This window comes from Chiloscyllium punctatum, chromosome 2, assembly GCF_047496795.1.
Source record: "Chiloscyllium punctatum isolate Juve2018m chromosome 2, sChiPun1.3, whole genome shotgun sequence".
In the NCBI taxonomy this organism is placed as follows: domain Eukaryota; kingdom Metazoa; phylum Chordata; class Chondrichthyes; order Orectolobiformes; family Hemiscylliidae; genus Chiloscyllium; species Chiloscyllium punctatum.
In genome coordinates, this window is record NC_092740.1 from 62545470 (window position 1) to 62563973 (window position 18504).

At 39.8% G+C, this 18504-nt stretch overlaps 1 protein-coding gene across 2 annotated transcripts in view; it reads left to right on the forward strand.

Moving 5' to 3' along the window:
• The first annotated feature begins 2580 nt into the window (after positions 1-2580).
• LOC140484709 (leucyl-cystinyl aminopeptidase-like) overlaps positions 2581-18504 on the forward strand; it is a 122175-nt gene continuing 106251 nt past the window's right edge. The window contains exon 1 of one of the 2 annotated variants that reach the window (XM_072583434.1): positions 2581-3271. In XM_072583434.1, coding sequence (XP_072439535.1) covers positions 3235-3271 — 37 coding nt within the window. In that variant the 5' untranslated portion in view covers positions 2581-3234. The remainder of the gene's footprint in view (positions 3272-18504) is intronic. The other variant, XM_072583445.1, reaches the window with a different exon arrangement.

Below are 18504 nucleotides of genomic sequence, written 5' to 3' on the forward strand. Positions count from 1 at the left end.
GGGTTTCCTATTCATCTGGAGCTAGTGGTAATGGGAGTGGAAACAGGTCAGGTGAACTGTGGGATAAATTTAGACAGCCATCATGGAGGTTGTTGGTTATGCTGAGGGAGAAATTTGCAGAGTTTCAAAGCCACCCCCAGCACCAGAAGGAAATTATATGTCACAGGAGAACTGGAGTCCTGGCATCAGTGGCAGGGCAGACTCTGACTTTATCGATACCAACCTGGATCTAATGTTGGAGGCTATGAAGGAGAAAGGAAACATCTTCTTCCTGGATGGTTACAGGAAAAAAAACACATTTTCTGTAGGGACACGTTTTGTTTAATGTAATCTCCTTCCTCTCCTTCTCTCTTAACTTCTGTCACCACCCTGATTGGCTGTCTCCTTCAGGGCTCACCAAACATGATCTATGTATACATCACTAGAACCCCATGCTATGGAGAGTGCAGCACACTACAACAATGATGAGGATCTTTTGGAAGAGTATTAAAGGCCACCACCCAGCTGGGGTAGTGAAGCACCTCTCCTGAAGCCTGGTGACATGCTTAATACTATTGTGCTGTGCAGCTGGAATATATTGCATTACCACAGTGCCATACTTCCAGAGAAATGTGAGGACTCAACTCTTAAGGGATATTGCTTTTCTCCTGGAATGATCCACTGTTCCAACCCTTGGTTTGGAATGATCTGTGGTGGCCTGGACTGCCAGAGGATAAAGGAGTCATAGCAGCTACCTGCAAAATGAGAACCCTCATGGAAGAATGTAAGAATTTGGTGTAGTAGGTCATTTGGCTCCTAATCTATCTCACACCTCAACTCCTCTTTTATGTCAGCTTGTAATATCCATCAACTCATTATTTCAAAAATCTATCTATCTCCTCTTTAAATGCATTCATGCCATACTAATGTCATTTACAAAATACCATGCAAGGACTGTAACAAACACTACATTGGGCAAACAGGCAGAAAACTAGCCAGCAGGATACATGAACACCAACTAGCCACAAAAAGACATGACCCTCTCTCACTAGTATCCTTTCATATGGATGAGGAAGGACACCATTTCAACTGGGACAACACATCCATCCTAGGACAAGCCAAACAAAGACACGCACGAAAGTTCCTAGAAGCATGGCATTCCAACCGGAACTCTATCCACAAACACATCGAGTTAGACTCCATCTACCATCCCCTGAGAAAAGGAACAGGAAGCGGCATTCCAGACATTCATCTCCAAGGAAGAAATTCTTTTGCACCTCACTTTTAAAAAGTGTCCCCCTAATCTGCAAGTATGCAACCTAATTTGAGATTCGCCCACTAGTGGAAAAATCTTCTCAACATCTACCCTGTCAAGCCCTCTCAGAATCTTCTATGCTTGAATAAAATCACCCCTCACTATTCTAAACCCTAATGAGTCAAGGCCTAACTGAGTTAGTGATTCTTAACAAGTCAACCCCTTCATCCAAGGAATCAGCCAAATGAACCCCTTCTGAACTGTTTCCAATGCAAGTATATTCTTTCTTCAATACAAAGAACATGTATTGGACCCTCTTTCTGGATAAATAGTTACCCAACTGTCCTTGGCAGTCTTGCCTCTGCTCTTCTGCCATACCAGTTTGATACTAATTCTGCTCAAGCATTTAACACTGGGACAGCATGGTGCCAGAGATCTGGGTTTGATTCCACCTCAGGTAACTGTATGTGTGGAGTTTGCACATTCTCCCTGTATCTGCGTGGATTTCCTCTGGGCACTTCAGTTTCCTCCGACAATCCAAAGATGTGCAGGTTAGGTGAATTGGCCATGCTAAATTGTCCACAGAGTCTACAGGGATCTGTAGGTTGGATGCATTAGTCAGTGGTTAAATGTAGGGGAATGGGTCTGGGTGGGTTACTCTTCAGAGGGTCGGTGCGCACTTGTTGGGCCAAAGGGCCTGTTTCCAAACTGTAGAGCTTCTACAATGACTGACTTTCTCTCTGCCACTTGTGCCAAATGCTCTGACGCCTGTGCCCCCAGCTTATTGTAACAGCAAAATGCCTTGGCACAGCTGTGACTGCCTTCCCTCTCCATCCTGTTTATGTATCTGCCTCTTCAGATGGTTCGATTCTGAAGTCTGCCTCATCTTTCTGTCCTTTCGAAACATACAGTTCACTTTCAGTGTAAAGTATCTTCCTGGCCCCTTTATTATGTTTTGATTTATCCCCATGCTACCGAATGGCATTCCTGATTCTGAACTCTTTCTTCCGAACGACCTGCTGCCTCACAAAGTATCTGAAAATGAAAACATTGGAGCCTGGAAGAAATGCGTTAGAATATCAGTATGTGAAGTGTTTGGTCGATACTATTGCTGACTGTAATTTCGAATCTGCTCTTTTTGAGACCTTCATTGGCGAACTTTAAAAATAATGTAAAATAAGCAAGGACAACTGTATTATACATTTCATAGCTACAAGATTTGCAGTTTCATAATTTTGACTCAGTGATGCACGATGTTGTGTTAAGTGATGCAGAACAATGAAAGTCAAGGGTTCATGCTGGTGAACGTACTGCAAACATTTTTGGTGTAAAACAATCAGAGACTGTAGATCGCCTGTGAAGTCAGGCGAAGACAGAGTGAAGTTCAATATTTTGTGTACTTTAAGTAAATTCACAGCTAACTATTGGGGAAGGACGAACGACTTCCCTGAAACTGCTGTCAATGTTTGAATCACAATAACGAGAAAGGCTGGCGCAGAATGTAACTCCCAACACCAGGGACTGTGTGTCTATAGGTTCCAACAACAACAACAAAAATTAAAACAACCGCATCTACATGCCACACGATATCGTGAAAGTCAAGATGTAAAACTTGATATAGCAGACTCTCCAGTGTGTAGCTCGTCGATCGACCGACAGCGCCTGGAGGAGGAACAGCTTGCAAGTACGAAAGAGGAAGGAAATACAAGTTAAGATGGTCGACAGCAAGCTGTCTTTCTTAAACTGCGAGATTTGCAAAGATGACCACATAAGGAGGAATGGTCTGGTTGTTCAGGAGGCCCTTGTGCTTTTAAAAATGTCCTCGAGAAAAGACTAGGTGACATTTCAGCTGGGCCAGTCAAGATGTATTTGTTGCTGTAGTCAGTAGGTGTTGCAGTACGGGCGCCTTGTTTATATAACTGCCACTCTGTCTCCAACACAGAGCGGCTGGATTTGCCGAGAAGAATCGGGATTAAGAGCGGAAGGCCCCAGGCACAGTCATGGAGCCGGGTTCCCAGAGCGGTGAGTACAACCAGGGTCAGTGTTCCCTGCCTGTTTGTGACAGCGGCATTGTATCAATAGGTGGGCAAGAAATGTTACAAAGTTAGTAGCAACTGTTGGGGGCGAGGAACCCCATGGAAATGTATGGAAGGGGAGACCAACATTCAGGATCCAATCGCAAACCCGATTTTGTGAAATCTGCTTTTGCGTTTCATTTGAGTAACACAAAGGCAATTTATTTTGATTCTTGATTCGGATTTGAGTTTGACTCATCTGGTTATTATTTTTCCACCATAGGTGGAGTCTGTTTAACGTTCGCATTTCACATTCTTTCTGGGGAGAAGCTGATACACCGAGATAAATCACTCTTCCCACTTTCCTGGCTGGTCCCAAGCTTTCCCTTACCGTCATCCCACACTTTTCTTTTCAACGGGATTTTACCTCCCCGCTCGACAAGAAATAGGGTTCCTTAGAACAGTCACACACAAGTGCAGTAAATGTGGGACATAAATCTATTCAGAGAGCCATATAATGTAATCGGTTTATGATCTGCAGACATTAACTGAACGACTTCTTTATGTTACAGCCTTGAACTTTTTTTTAAAAAAATCTTCCTTTATTGTATATCTATTATTCCTGGGACGGTTCTTGCTTCTGTGGAGGGTTTCATAAACATGGAGGAGAAAGTGAGGACTGCAGATACTGGAGATCAGAGTCGAGAGTGTGGTGCAGGAAAAGTACAGCAGGTCAGGCAGCAGGAGCAGGAGAATCGATGTTTCGGGCGAGAACCCTTCATCAGAACGTCGATTCTCCTGCTCCTCGATGCTGCCTGACCTGCTGTGCTTTTCCTGCGCCTCACTCTGGGTTTCATAAGCATGTTATTTCCATTGCTGTTTAAAAGAAGCCTCAGTTTCTCGTTTGACATCTCCTTTCTGCCAGCCGATCCGAATCGTAACTGTGATTGACCATTCATGTTGTTAAATATTCTCCATTTCTGATATGCTAGTTTTGTCCTGCAGGTCCACATTTATGGTAAAAGGTAATATAATAGTGGCCACAAAATTATCCTGATAAAATCCCATGGCAAAAAAATGCAAGTTACAAAGAGTTTGAAGTGGTGGAAGCTATAAAGTCAGTGTGGATATCATCCCAACCGTTTGTTCTGTGATTTGAATGACGGAAGGAATAACTCACAGTTATACAATATGTAAATATTGCTGAAAATATTGCAACTAAAATGAAGACTTTTGATCTAATCTTTTCACGACAGTAAAACGGTCAATAATAGCATTAGGAGTTTAATGCAATAATACTTTGTGTGATTTTAAAAAAGCTGGTATTCTAATTAGCAGCAGTTCCTTTGACTTGTCAGTCTTTATTCAAAATGATGGCTTATCGGTAAATGACATTGTGTTTGGTGGGAGGACAGTTTGCTTGCGCTGTTTATTATCATTGATGGGCCGCACCCTCACTATGAAAGCAGCTGTTGTGCTGATCCAAATCCCAGTGTGTGCTTGGAATATTCCTGTCTAAATGTGGCCATGAATTGTAAGTTTTCACTATAGTTATAGTTTTCATTTTTAAAATTCAAATTCTTAAAACATTGAATAAAAATTTAAAAGCTTTAATGACAAATTAATAGAATCCAAAATAAGTAATGCACCTTGGTGTAGGTTCCTGTACCGTACACATTGGTGTAATATTCAGTCTGCTCAGCCAGGCTCCAGCAGTTGTATGATTGACGTGTGAGAAGACGATCTTACTGGAAGCTGAAGTAACACAATCTGGTAAAATGTTGATCTCCCTTTCTTATCTGGCTCTCCCCTTGCCTTTAATGTATTCCTATTTTTGTCACACTTGCACCTGATTGGCTCCCATTTTATCTCCGTTCAACAGCAAGCTGAATGTGCATAAACATCAAATGCGATTGGTGACTAGTGCCACTCTTTCTGCCTAGGACTGAGGACGGACGGAAGCAATGAATCAAACATAAAATCTAACAATGACAGAAGCAAATCAGATTAATAAAATTATTGCAAAGCCTAAGATCTTGAAAAACCTACCAGCTCCTGTGTTTTGTTTGTTCTTTCCATAGTTTGTAAACTTTAGGTTTCAACTGCAATAAGTTTTCCGTTTAAACAAGATTCACGGTTTTAGCATCATTTAAGCTTGCTGACTTGCATTGTGTTTCAGTCCAGCTTTTTGTTTAAAATTCTCCTCATTTTGATCCGTCCATGGTCTTGTTCTTTATTTCTGTGTTCTATTTGGAGGTCACTTTGTACCTTAGAAAATGTTGATCTGTGCTTTGTGGCTTATACGCACAAGTGGATGACACCGGTGCAATATTGAGATGATTTTATTTCCAGTTATTTTGGAGTTTTCTTACTTTGCTATTTGTTTTTTTAGGCTTCCTTTCCATGTGTGCTGTTACCTATTTGTCAGTATCGTGTTGCCCTTCAGTTTTGTATGCGCAACCACTATATTTGCATTGTGCATGTGTATGGAAGCAATTTTTGTTTTGTATTTAGGTGAACATTATGTATGTTGTTTAACAAACAGATGTGGATTTTTTTTAATGAGTAATATGATTGATTAAGTGTAGAGCATCCCTGGACTTGACATTTAAGCCTAACGTCTTGTCTCCAGCCAGAGAAATGCATTGAGAGGAAAATAATTTTGTTTTAGAAACAGTGAATATAATTTGAATTTGGATAAATTTGGATATAAATGCTGCAACAAGATGAAAAACCCAACTATCATGGACAACTTGGCTGAAAAAAAAGTGGATATGTATATATATAAATCGAGATCTTGCCCAAGTAAAACTGATTTGATATTTTGCCATTGTTTTGATTTTTAACATACATTTAGATTATTGTGCAAATTCTGTTTATTCCTGTTTGCCAGCATTCAAAAATATGGTTGTTTTGAATTAATATTGCTGTCAATGGCATGTTTTAAAAGCACTTTTTTGGGGGAGTGTGCTCTTATGATTAAATAGTGGGAAGGCTGAAGCTGCTGTCTTTAGTCCATGCCACACCTTTTTTTTGCTAACTTCTGGCTCCATGCCTCTCACTTGCAACTGTCTAAAGCTGAACCAAACAGACCCTTTCAACCTTGGTGTTACATTTAACCCTGGGTAGGCTTTAGACTATATACTACATCTTCACTAAGACTTAAGAATTACCATCCAACGAGCTGCCTGAACTGCTGTGCTCTTCCAGCACCACTAATCCAGTATTTGGTTTTCAGCATCTGCAGTCATTGTTTTTACCTTAAGAATTACCATGCCTACATGTGTAAATGTCCAAATCCATCACTCTGCAGATGATTGTGGCTATCTTCTGAAAGCCTCATCCAAAGGACTGGAGGACAGCCAATGCTCGATAACGTTCAAGAGGATGCAAAGAAAATTTACCAGGATGTAGCATGGGCTGGAGAATTTCATTTATGACGAGAGATTGGATAGACTGGAGTTGGTTTTCCTCAGTGCCCAGGAGATTGAGAGGGAACATAAATTATAAGGACCTACATAGGATAAACAGGAAGAAACCTTTCACCATGATTGAGGGAACAGTGAGGATTTAAGGAAAGGTTTAGAGGAGATGTGAGGAAAACCAGTTTCACTCAGAAATTGATGGGAAACTTGTTGCCTGTAGTGGCGATAGGAGCAGAAATGTGCATAATAATTAAAAAGTATTTAGATGTGCAGTTGTGATGCCAAGGCAAACTAGGTTATAAGCCAAGAGCTCGGAAAATGGAATTAGAATAGTTAGATGGTTGTTTTTGGCCAGCATAGCATTGATCAGTTGAAGGGTTTTTTTCTGTGCTGTAGAATTCTATCACTGTGATTCATTGTGTTTTTATTACCTCTAAAGTAGACTATTCCAGCTCATTCTTAGATTAGTCTCCCATCTTCCACCCTCTGTAAAGCTCAGATCATTTTGTATTCTTTTTTGCATGTGTCCTAATTTACAATAAGTCCCACGCACTCATCATACCAATGCTATTTGTTGACATTGGTTCCCAGTCAGGCAACACCTTAACTTTAAAACTTTCATTTGTTTTTAAATTTCATCTCCTTCCTCTTTCTCTTTGTAACTTACTGCAACCTCATAGCCCTCCATGATGTGTGTTTCTCCAACTGTTGCTTTTTGTTCATGCACAATTTTAAAGACTCCACCACTAGTGACTGCTTTCAGTTTCTCTTGGTTCTAAGATTTTTCTCTTTTTCTCTCCTTTTGTTCTCTTCTCTGCTTTTTGGGTGACAACTATTCATGATCTTGTCTATCATTCCTCTAGACATATGCTTTGTTTCCTTTTTTTGGCTTGTCTTACCACTATTCGTGGCCTTGCACCATGAGCCTTTTTATCATTTAACCTCTCTCATACTCCACCCTGTTGCAGACTTCCCTTTTTGTTCATTGTGCTCCACCATCCCCATGTTGATATATATTATATCTCTAATGTTATATTTCTAACATTGCCCAATTCTGATGAAAAGTCACAGATTTGGAAACAAAAGCTGTATTTCCCTCCTTAATACTTTAATGTGCTTTTTAAAACCATTTTTATTAGGTTTTTGATCTAACCCTTCTTTATATGGCTCTGTCACTTTTTTGATAATGCTCCAGTGAAGCACCTTGGAATATCTGCTACAGCAAGTGTGCTTGATAAATCAAATTTGTTTGGCAGCTTTAGGAATGCTTTGTTACCTTCCAATTGTGTGAATTACTTGAGGATGCTGCTGGCTGAAAAATCAGTAAATGTGCAATATATTGATTAAATGTAAACCAGCAATATGAACGGAAATAATTATTTGATACAGCATTGATTGTATGCATTTATAAGGCTGTTTTTCATTGATTTCTGCAATGCTTGCAGCCTGGGTTACATTTCTGCAATTTAATAAGCTGACTACTTGCACTAGTATTCCATATCCTTCAGTTGTGTGTGATGCATTGCTAATGCAAGTGCGTTAGCTTGGTTTCTGAGCCACTTAATGAATTGAGTACAAAATGTAAGCAAATATTCCTGTTTGCTACAGAGAAAGTCAACATTGTCAAAAGATTCCATCCTTCTAAGTGCAGTTTCAAGCCATGGCTAAATTGCATGTTTTAGTTTTTTAGATTGCTATTAAGATCTAAGGTATGATTTGAATGAGAAGTTAGGTTTCCTGACTTTTGTCTCATTTCTCTCTTTATCCTCATCTCCAAAACCATCTTAACGCATCATTTGTTTTGTTGCTGCTGGGGGAAATTGCTGTGATAAAAATGGCTGCCGTGTCAGTCTGCAAAATAGCAGGTATCATATTTTATTGCATACAAAGTGTTTCTTTACACAAACTAGAGTGAGACTGTGGGTGACAGAAGCAGGTGGCCCCATTTAAATTCATGTGAAAGAGAAGGGAATGTCAGAAATAAAGGATCATTAAGGGACTCATGGTGGAACTTAAGGAACTGAAAGCACCAGGAGAAAAAAATGCAACAGATAAAGTTTGGGGGATTAACTCCATGACACCCCCAGGATCTTCTGATCTTTTCCCTAACTCTCAAAGAGGTGGTTTCAGAAATAATAGATACACATTATTATTCTGTAAAATTTCTTAGATTATAGTACAGTTCTTTTGGATTAGTGGTTATAAACATGACATCTCGATTGAAGAAAGGAGGGAGGAGAGCAAACTGAGACCTACAGACCAATTTGCCAATTGGGATATAAGAATAAATAACCTTTCTCTAATTCTATACAGCATTGGTCAGCTCTTACGTTTTGGTGCTATGTGCAGCTTGGTCTCCATATCTAAGAAAGGATGCATTGCCTTGGAGGTAGGACAGTGGAAATTCATGAGGTTGGTTCACTTCATTGGTCTCTTGGGATGGAAGTGTTATCCTGTGATGGTTGAATAAATCTGAGAAGTTTAAAAACATTAATGGTGATCTCATGAAAACACACAAGATTCTGTGGGATTGGCTTACTGAGAGGCTGTTTCCCTTGGCTGAGTAGTTTAAAATATTGGGGGCGCACTGACAATTCGTGAATAATTTCATCAGTTAGGACAGCAATTACGATAAAGGTCGCTTGAATAATTGCAATTCTTTGAAATGTTGACCTCAAAGATTGTGATGCTCCAATTTAACATGCACAATAATGAGATCATTACGTTTTTGATCATTTCAGGAATTAAGGAAAGTGGCAAGTGGGCAGGAAAATGGAATTGAGACATAGGATCAGCCACAATCACAATTAAAAGCAGGACAGGCACATGTAATCTTATATCTTAGAGAGAGAAATGGGGCAGATGTCAGGGAAAAGGTAATTACAAAAAAAAGTCTGGAATTGATCATGAATATTGACTTGACAATTTGGACAAAGTTACCCCTTTCTTAGCTGTGCAATTCTAAGGCCAGCAGCGAGACTGTAAAAGGTTAAATGTGACTGTGTCACAATTTGAGTACTCAACATTTTAGCCTCAAAATAAATTAACCCACCATTGTCCTTTCACCTCTCAGATATTGTATGCAGTATTAATTTCATCACTATATTATGCAGATTTTATTTTAAACCTCCAATATCCATTTTCTAACACTGCATTGATGATCCTCTCTTCCTGTCCTTTGATACCTCTCCGTCACTGTAGCATAAGTTAGGTAGTGCATAATCTCAGCTGTACAGACAGAATTTACTTTCTGGATTGTAATCATTAAAATATGTTGGGTGAATGTCAGATGGTTAAAGTGCTTGGTCCCATGGAGGAAATTTAGAGCCTCTGCCAGATCTCAGACAAAAATCTCCAGACCCCACATTGCAGCCCCATTAACACAATATGGAGACAAGGGTGTACAAAGTTAAAAATCACACCAACACCAGGTTATAGTCCAACAGGTTTAATTGGAAGCACTAACTTTCGGAGTGCCGCTCCTTCACAACCACCTGATGAAGGAGCAGCGCTCTGAAAGCTAGTGTTTCCAGTTAAACCTGTTGGACTATAACCTGGTGTTGTGTGACCATTAACACAAACAATTTTTGTTCTTAACCAACAACTAAAAAATTTGCTAGCTGTAGCTTTCTAAATCCTCAGATCTGAAAAGGGACTTTGCAATATCTAGCACATGGCTTTCTGGTCGTTTCATTATGCAGGAATGCCTGCAATGCTCACCTATAAAGTAGATCTTTTCAAGCAACCATAAATCCTATTTTTACAGCCAGTTTGCTGGACATCTATGGGCTGCTTCATTTGTGCTGTGTTTGAGGCTGCAGGTACTGAAAGGTAACTTCTTGTCACTGTGCTTTGGATCCCAACAACAATCAGTTGCAAACAAGGTATTGAGTTGTGCACAACGTAAGGCAGCTGAAAGTCAGTATGACATTTGGGAATTGTAACTATACACCACATGACATTTTCACCAGGCTGGCGTTCATCCAGCTCAAGGATTCATCACTCTTGCCAAGCTTTATTGTTCGATTTGTCTTCTGTCTCAAGTTGCATGACAAGGCTAAAGGAGTAAATATAAAGGTTAGTTCACAGTTAGACACAACACTTCTTTTCCAGATGTACTTTGGGGATATACTTATAACTTTATGAAGCACGTAGTGGAAAGCCAATTTTTCTTGCAGAGGAGCTCAGTGTTTTTGAATTCAAATTAAACATTTAGGATGAATAATCAGATCATATTGGAGCCCCTGAGTTTTGTTTAAAATGCTGGTGGAAATTTGCAACCCCAACAGGATTCCTCCAATAGAGTTCACTCAAAATGACTTGTTGTAATTAATTTAGAATATCAGAGCTTGGAGGAACAAGTATTTTAATTTACAATTCATAGGATAATGCCTTTGTTCCAAGACTGCTCAAGAACTGAGTCTCCCTTCAAGGTCGACTGTGCCTTGGGGAGAAAGTTCCAGAACAAAGACCAGAGTCAAGATTTGAGATGTTTCTTTGTTTTATAAAGAGAGAAAAGATTTGTGTTGTGTTATCTTGGCAGAAGCTTCAGACTGCTTATAATGAGCTAACTAGGTAAATGGTTAGTGATTACAAAGATAGGATGAAAACTTTTACAAGTGGCCCAATAGAAATACAGAAGTTGAGAAGTTATGTTGCTGTTGTACAGGATGTTGGTGAGGCCACACTTGGAGTATTGTGCTCAGTTTAGGTCACCTTGCTACAGGAAGGATGTTATTAAACTGGAAAGGTTGCAGAAGATATTGACAAGGAGGTTGTGAGGACTCAACAGTCTGAGATATAGGGAGAGGTCGGACAAGCTAAGACATTTTTCTTTAGAGCATAGGAGACTGAGGGGAGATTTTATATAAGATCAAGAGAGGCATGGGTAGGATAAATGCACTCAGTCTTTTTCCCAGGGTTGGGAAATTGATGCCTAGAGGGCATCAGTTGAAGGTGAGAGGGGAAGGAATAAAAGGAAACCTGAGGGATAACTTCTTTACACAGAGTGTGGTATGCATAAGGAATGAGCTGCCAGCAAAGGTGGTTGAGGTGGGTACATTAACAACATTTAAAAGGCATTTGGATAGGAAAGGTTTCGAAGGATATGGGCCAAGTGCAGGGCAATGGGGTTAGCATGAATGGACATTTGGGTCAGCATGGACGGCTTTGGTCCAAAGGGCCTGTCTCTGTGCTGTAGGACTCTATGACCCTATAATAGATTATTAATAAGCCATGTTTGAACAATCAGAAAGCCACACAGAAGCACAGAAGATCAAAAATCTTTTGACAATCATAATACAGGCAACCAAGATGGACAGCAATGGAGCTCTTTCCCAGGTTAGATAAGGTGTTGAATTAAGACAAAAACCACAAAACCTGTGTGGCCTAGCAGATGTGTGCTCCTTGGAAGTGGGATCTGAAGTTACTGTAGAAAAATGTGGAGCTGGAAAAGCACAGCAGGTCATGCAGCATCCGAGGAGCAGGATAATTGATGTTTCAAGCATGAGCCCTTCATCAGAAATGTTACAAAGTTACTGGACAAAGAGTCCATCAGTATTTTCTGTTTTGTGTTCTATCAAATAAACCATCTGTGTTTTTAATCATAGGACAGCTTACCTGCTCAGTTCTCTTCTTTTTTCGACTAACTTACTGAGTAGCATTTTCATAGATTTTGTAGCATGTCGTTTGCCACTTGGCGAGGAGATAGCTGGCAAACTAGGTGTGACATGTTTGTGATAAGGAAGTACAAGAGGAATATGTGAAATCACATGAACCTCTGTGAATTTTGTCTTGCCCACACTGTTGTTGTGATCTCACCAGACATGCCTTCGATGTGGTACATGAGCTACAAACTTGTATGGCTTTCTATTTAAAAGGAAGCAGCAGCACAGGTAAAGGTTAGTTTATTACACAACTTTAGCTGAAAGCTGCTAAGAGAAACGTGGTACTGTTATTAGTTGGAATACATTAAAAGCAGTACAGATAAAAATACTTGTAAAGATGGGCACAATTGAAATGTGGAGCTTATTCAAGAAACAACTACTGCTTGTCCTTGCTAAATATGTACTTGTCAGGCAGGGAGGAAGTGGTTGAGTGAGGGAGCTGTCATTTAACAAAGAAGTTGAAGCTCTCATCAAGAGGAAGAAGAAGGCATATGTTAGGGTGCGATGTGAAGGCTCAGTTAGAGCACTTGAGAGTTACAAGTTAGCCAGGAAAGACCTAAAGAGAGAACTAAGAAGAGGTGCGGGGGGACATAAAAAGTCACTGGCAGCTAGGATCAAGGAAAACTCTAAAGTTTTCTATAGGTATATCAGGAATAAAATAATGACTAGAGAAAGATTAGGGCCAGTCAAGGATAATAGTGGGAAATTGTGCATGGGGTCTGAGGAGATAGGGGATATGCTAAATAAATATTTTTTGTCAGTATTCACACTGGAAAAAGACAATGTTGTTGAGGAGAATACTAGACGCAGGCTGCTAGACTAGATGGGATTGAGATTCACAAGGAGGAGGTGTTAGCAATTCCGGAAAATGTGAAACAGATAAGTCCCCTGGGATGGAATTTATCCTAGGATTATCTGGGAAGCTAGGGAGGAGATTGCAGAACCTTTGGCTTTGATCTTTATGTCATCATTATCAACAGGAATAGTGCTAGAAGACTGGAGGATAGCAAATGTTGTCCCCTTGTTCAAGAAGGGGAGTAGAGACAACCCTGGTAATTATAGGCCAGTGAGCCTTACTTTGGTTGTGGGTTAAGTGTTGGAAAAGGTTATAAGAGATTGGATTTGTAATCATCGAGAAAGGAATGAGTTGATTAGGGATAGTCAATACAGTTTTGTGAAGGGTACATCATGCCTCACAAATCTTATTGAGTTCTTTGAGATGGTGATGAGGATAAAGCGGTTGATGTGGTGTAAATGGATTTCAGAATGGCATTTGATAGGTTATTGCACCAAATATAGAGGAAAGGGATTGAGGGTGATTCTGGATCAGAAATTGGCTAGCTGAAAGAAGACAAAGAGTAGTGGTTGATGGGAAATGTTCATCCTGGAGTTCAGTTACTAGTGATGTACCACAAGAATCTGTTTTGGGGCCACTGCTGTTTGTCATTTTTATAAATAACCTAGATGAGGATGTAGAAGGATGGGTTAGTAAATTTGCAGATGACTCTTAAGAGCGGTAGAGTTGTGGATAGTGCTGAAGGATGTTGCAGGTTACAGAAGGACATAGATAAGCTGCAGAGCTGGGCTGAGAGGTGGCAAATGGAGTTAAATGTGGAAAAATGTGAGGTGATCCACTTTGGAAGGAGCAACAGGGCTGTAATGTTCTATGTTCTGTGGGGATAAGATCAATCTTTGTTATTCTTGCATGCTTATTTGAAGTTTTCTCTTTCCAAAATGAGGGGAATTGAAAAACTGAAGTCAAAATTCAGGTGTGCTAACTTTGGAGTTGAATAGTCAGGGGTTGTTTTTACCAGTAGTCTGAGCAGAAGAGGTTCTGGGATGGATTGAAGGCTCCTTTATTTTGCTTTTACAATATTTCTATTTGTGTCCATGGTTACCTGGTTCAGTGCAGGCCTTAGTTGGTTTGCCTTCCTCTTCTCTCATTTGAGAGCACTTTCTTTTTGATAGTATATCTCACATTTCTTGTTGGAGGTCTTCTCAAAATGGTGGCTTATAGTCTGTCTTATCGCAACCAAAGTAAAATGCCTGCAGTATAAATATCAGCTGAGAAAATGCTCCTCAAAGTGAAATAAATTATGCTGGGGTTCCCTGTGGTACCCTTCCAGTCTCTGTTCTCTTAGAAACTCTGAATCCTTGCACATTTTAGAAGCACGAGAGATGAAAAGGATAGCGCTGGAAAAGCACAGCAGGTCAGGCAGCATCCGAGGAGCAGGAGAATCGATATTTTGGGCATAAGCCCTTTATTGGCTCTACTCAGATCAGGAGGCTTAACACAAATCCAAGATTGTATCTTGTCAGATGTGGTGCATTTAGCTATTGACCCTTCACCATGATGGGTTAACAAAAGAACTGCAGATGCTGTAAATCAGAAACAAAAAAACACAAAATGCTGGAAAAGCTCAGCAGGTTAACAGTGATGTGTAGTGTTTACCCTACATATTCAAGGAAGGCTCTCTCTTTTGTTCAATCAGTGGAAGTCTACAAATAACTACTTTGCTGATATCCATAAGTTTGTAGCAATTATTATGACCAGGTGAGGAATGGTAAATTGGCTCCATGCATTTCAACTTTCCCAGTTGACCATAACAAAGGTTTATGATTTTTTTTTTAACTGGAGATTATACCGAATGGAACAGTATCTAGCACAAAAAGAGGTTGAAACAACTATACAGATTAATGTCCTTATGGGTCTTTTGATTTGTAAGGTTTTAACCTGAGACCATGGTTTTAACTGGGACATTAAATCAACATCAGTCATGAATATTTCAGTTGTCCTTTGTGTTCTCTGTGTTATGAAGGTTCTTCTTAATCCATCATGCCACCGAGTGCTTTTTCTTTTTGAGAGACAGAGAAAGGGAATTTTCTCCAACTTCAGTTCAGCAGTCACAAAAAAATCCATCTGCACCCTTTTGCCATAAACAGCAGCTTGAGATACAAGCTTGTCATCTTTTTAGTTTTTCTAATTGTAGTCAAAATTCCAACTCCAAAATGGGAAGTTTCTATGATGATTTAAATCAAATCAGAAGATGAGGATCTTTTCCACTGGACCTGAGTTGACAGATTTAAGTGCCTTTTGCTAGCATGTTATTTCAGTTCAGAAGTTCTCATTTATTCCATCTTCGTTCCATAAGCTTGACTCACTTTTGTGGTCAGGTGATCAGAGTGGCCCAGTTAAGTCGGTGTCTTTGATCTTTATTTAAAAAATTGCATTTTACCACATGACAGTAGACAGTATTAAGACCAGATGGTAGAATTTGAAACCGATAGCCCATATTTCATCACCATCATGACAAAAGAAAAAATTGACTCATTTTACCAAGTTTTTTGAAAAGGGTATACTGGAGGACATATCTGAGATTCTATCATCTATCGTCTGTTCTATCATCTCCGCTACGGAAATTTGAATCTGAATCAGAATCAGGTTACATCATTTAAAAGACTAATTTCATTTGAAACACTTCAAGATTATCTCCATAGGTTTATACATCAATAAAGGTTCAAAATATATGGCCAACGAGGGACTTTGCCCCAGGCCATCAGAAGAAGAACGGGAGTAAAACATTTCAAGATGCGTCATCCCTGTACGTTTTTGCCTTACACATTATGGCTCCTGCATGTTTGGGAATGAACAATCAGAAATGCAGGTGTCTTGTTGAGAGCAGGAAGATAATGGAGCCTTGTGATTGACAGAATAGTGAGTTCAAGCGAAACAGAATCTGTGAGGAAGAGCTGCTCCATCAACCACAGATTCTGTTTCTCCCATGCTGACTGTTCAAGCTTCTCCCTCATAGGTTCCCACTCTGCAACTGCTAGAGATCTAAAATAGAAACAAAATATGTTGGAGAGGCTCTGCAGGCCAGTAAACATCTGTAAAGAGAGAAACAGAGTTAATGTTTCAAGTCTGATATGACGCTTTTACAGGATACAGGTTCATAACCTCTCTCCCACTCTTGCTGCTCCTCCATACTCAGAATCTATGACCGGATTCTTAGCTGCCTGGTGGGTAAAAGTAGATTTCCATTTCCTGATTCAAGTGCATTTTAGATTCAAACTTAAATATTTAAATCAAAGGAATCCCTGAAAACCAAAACATAGTTTCTAAAAATCAGAAGTAGCACTCAAGATAATCTTAAAAGTAGTCTTTGAAAAAGAACACAAAGATGTGCAGGCCAGGTGAATTGGCCATGCTAAATTGCCCATAGTGTTAGGTAAGGGGTAAATGTAGCGGTATGGGTGGGTTGCGCTTCGGCGGGGCGGTGTGGACTTGTTGGGCCGAAGGGCCTGTTTCCACACTGTAAGTAATCTAATCTAAAAAAAAAGGAACCACAGGTGCAAGAGTAGGCAATTCAGCCTCAGAGCCTGATCCACCAATCAATATGATCATGGCTGATCTCATCTTGGCCTCAACTTCACGTTTCTGCCCACTGCCCATAACCATTCAACCTGTTGCCAGTTGCAATTCTGTCTACCTCCTCCTTAAATTTACTCAGTGTCCTGGCATTCACTGCACTGTGGAATAGTGAATTCCATAGATTCATGACTCTATGGCTGAAGTAATTCCTCAACTCAGTTTTAAATCTGCTACCTCTTAGCTGAAAGCTATGACCTCTCATTCCAGATTGCCCCACAAGGAGAAATATCCACTCTACTTCTCCTTTGAATTGGGTTATATAAAGTATGAGAGGATTGACAATCTCCTGTCATTCTTCTAACCACCAGAGAGTATAGGTCTAAATTGTTCGATTGCTGATAAGGCCTAAACTCCTTAATCTCTGTCCATAAGACAAACCTTTCATCTCTGGACTCAATCTAGTGAACTTCCTTAGAACTGCCTCCAAAGCAAGTAAATTCTTCCCTAAGTAAATGACAAAAAATGTACACAGTACTCCAAGTACTCCCTACCTACATACTCTTATTTCTGTAGCAATAAATACTAAAATTCCATTTGCCTTCCTTATTCCCTGCTGCACTTCAGTACTATTTTTCTGCAGTTTGTGCACAAGGACACCCAGATCCCTTTGCACCAAAGCACTCTTAAGTTTCTCTCATTTTACATAATAAGTTGCTCTCTTACTCTTAATGGATAACCTCACACTTATCCTTTTAAACTTTGGGGTGGCATGGTAGCTTACTGTTTAGCACTGCTACCTCACAGCGCTGGGGATCTATTCCAGCCTCGGGTGACTGTTTGTGTGGAGTTTGCACATATTCCTTGTGTCTGTTTGGGTTTCCTCCCATAGTCCAAAGATGTGCACATTAGGTGAATTGGCCATGTTAAATTGCTGATAGTGTAGGTGAGGTGCATTAGTCAGGGGTGAATGTAGAGTCATAGGTTAGGGGAATGGGTCTGAGTGGGTTACTCTTTGAAGGGTTGGTGTGGACTTGTTGGGCTGAAGAGCCTGTTTACACAATGTAGGGATTCTATAAACTCTACCTGCTAGATTTTGACCCATTCACCCAACCTATCCATATTTACTTGTAAATTTCTTACTTTTCTCATTGCGACTTACATTCGCACCTATTTTAGTGTCACCTGCAAATTTAGCTATAGTACCTTCTATTCCTGCAGTACCTTCTGCTGATTATAAATGCATGGGTCCTGAAAAATTGTTTTGTATTTTGACACTGACCACACTGTCTTGTGATTTTGCTGTAATACTTGGTGAGCTATCTACTGTTTCAGCTGTTTTCACGTGCTCAATTTTAGTGAAGGTAAGAACACAATATCAATAAGCAAATCTATTGGCCTTTGAATTGGCCTAAAGAGGTTTACATCAAGGCGTTTCTTTCTTTAAATTTCACACTAGAAATCCTTTGCTAATAAGTCACTTTTTAAGTGCTGTTGCCGTGTTTTAAAAAATATATTTAAAAAGTAAAATCTGGATGTTTTTGAGGTAGAGTAAATGAAAACCAATTCCACTGATGCAATGTGCCTCATGATCTAAGCTTGAATATTGTGTTAATACTGTTTCCTGTATGTATAGGATCCCATTCCAGTAGCAACTACTGCAGCTCTAGGGGAATCAATTATTCTGCAGGCAATCTTTCAAGTACTTCAATTTATATGTGATAATACTGTATAATTTGGGTGTAAGACACCCTGTGATTGGAGCGACAAACAACATCTAACCATAAATACAGTA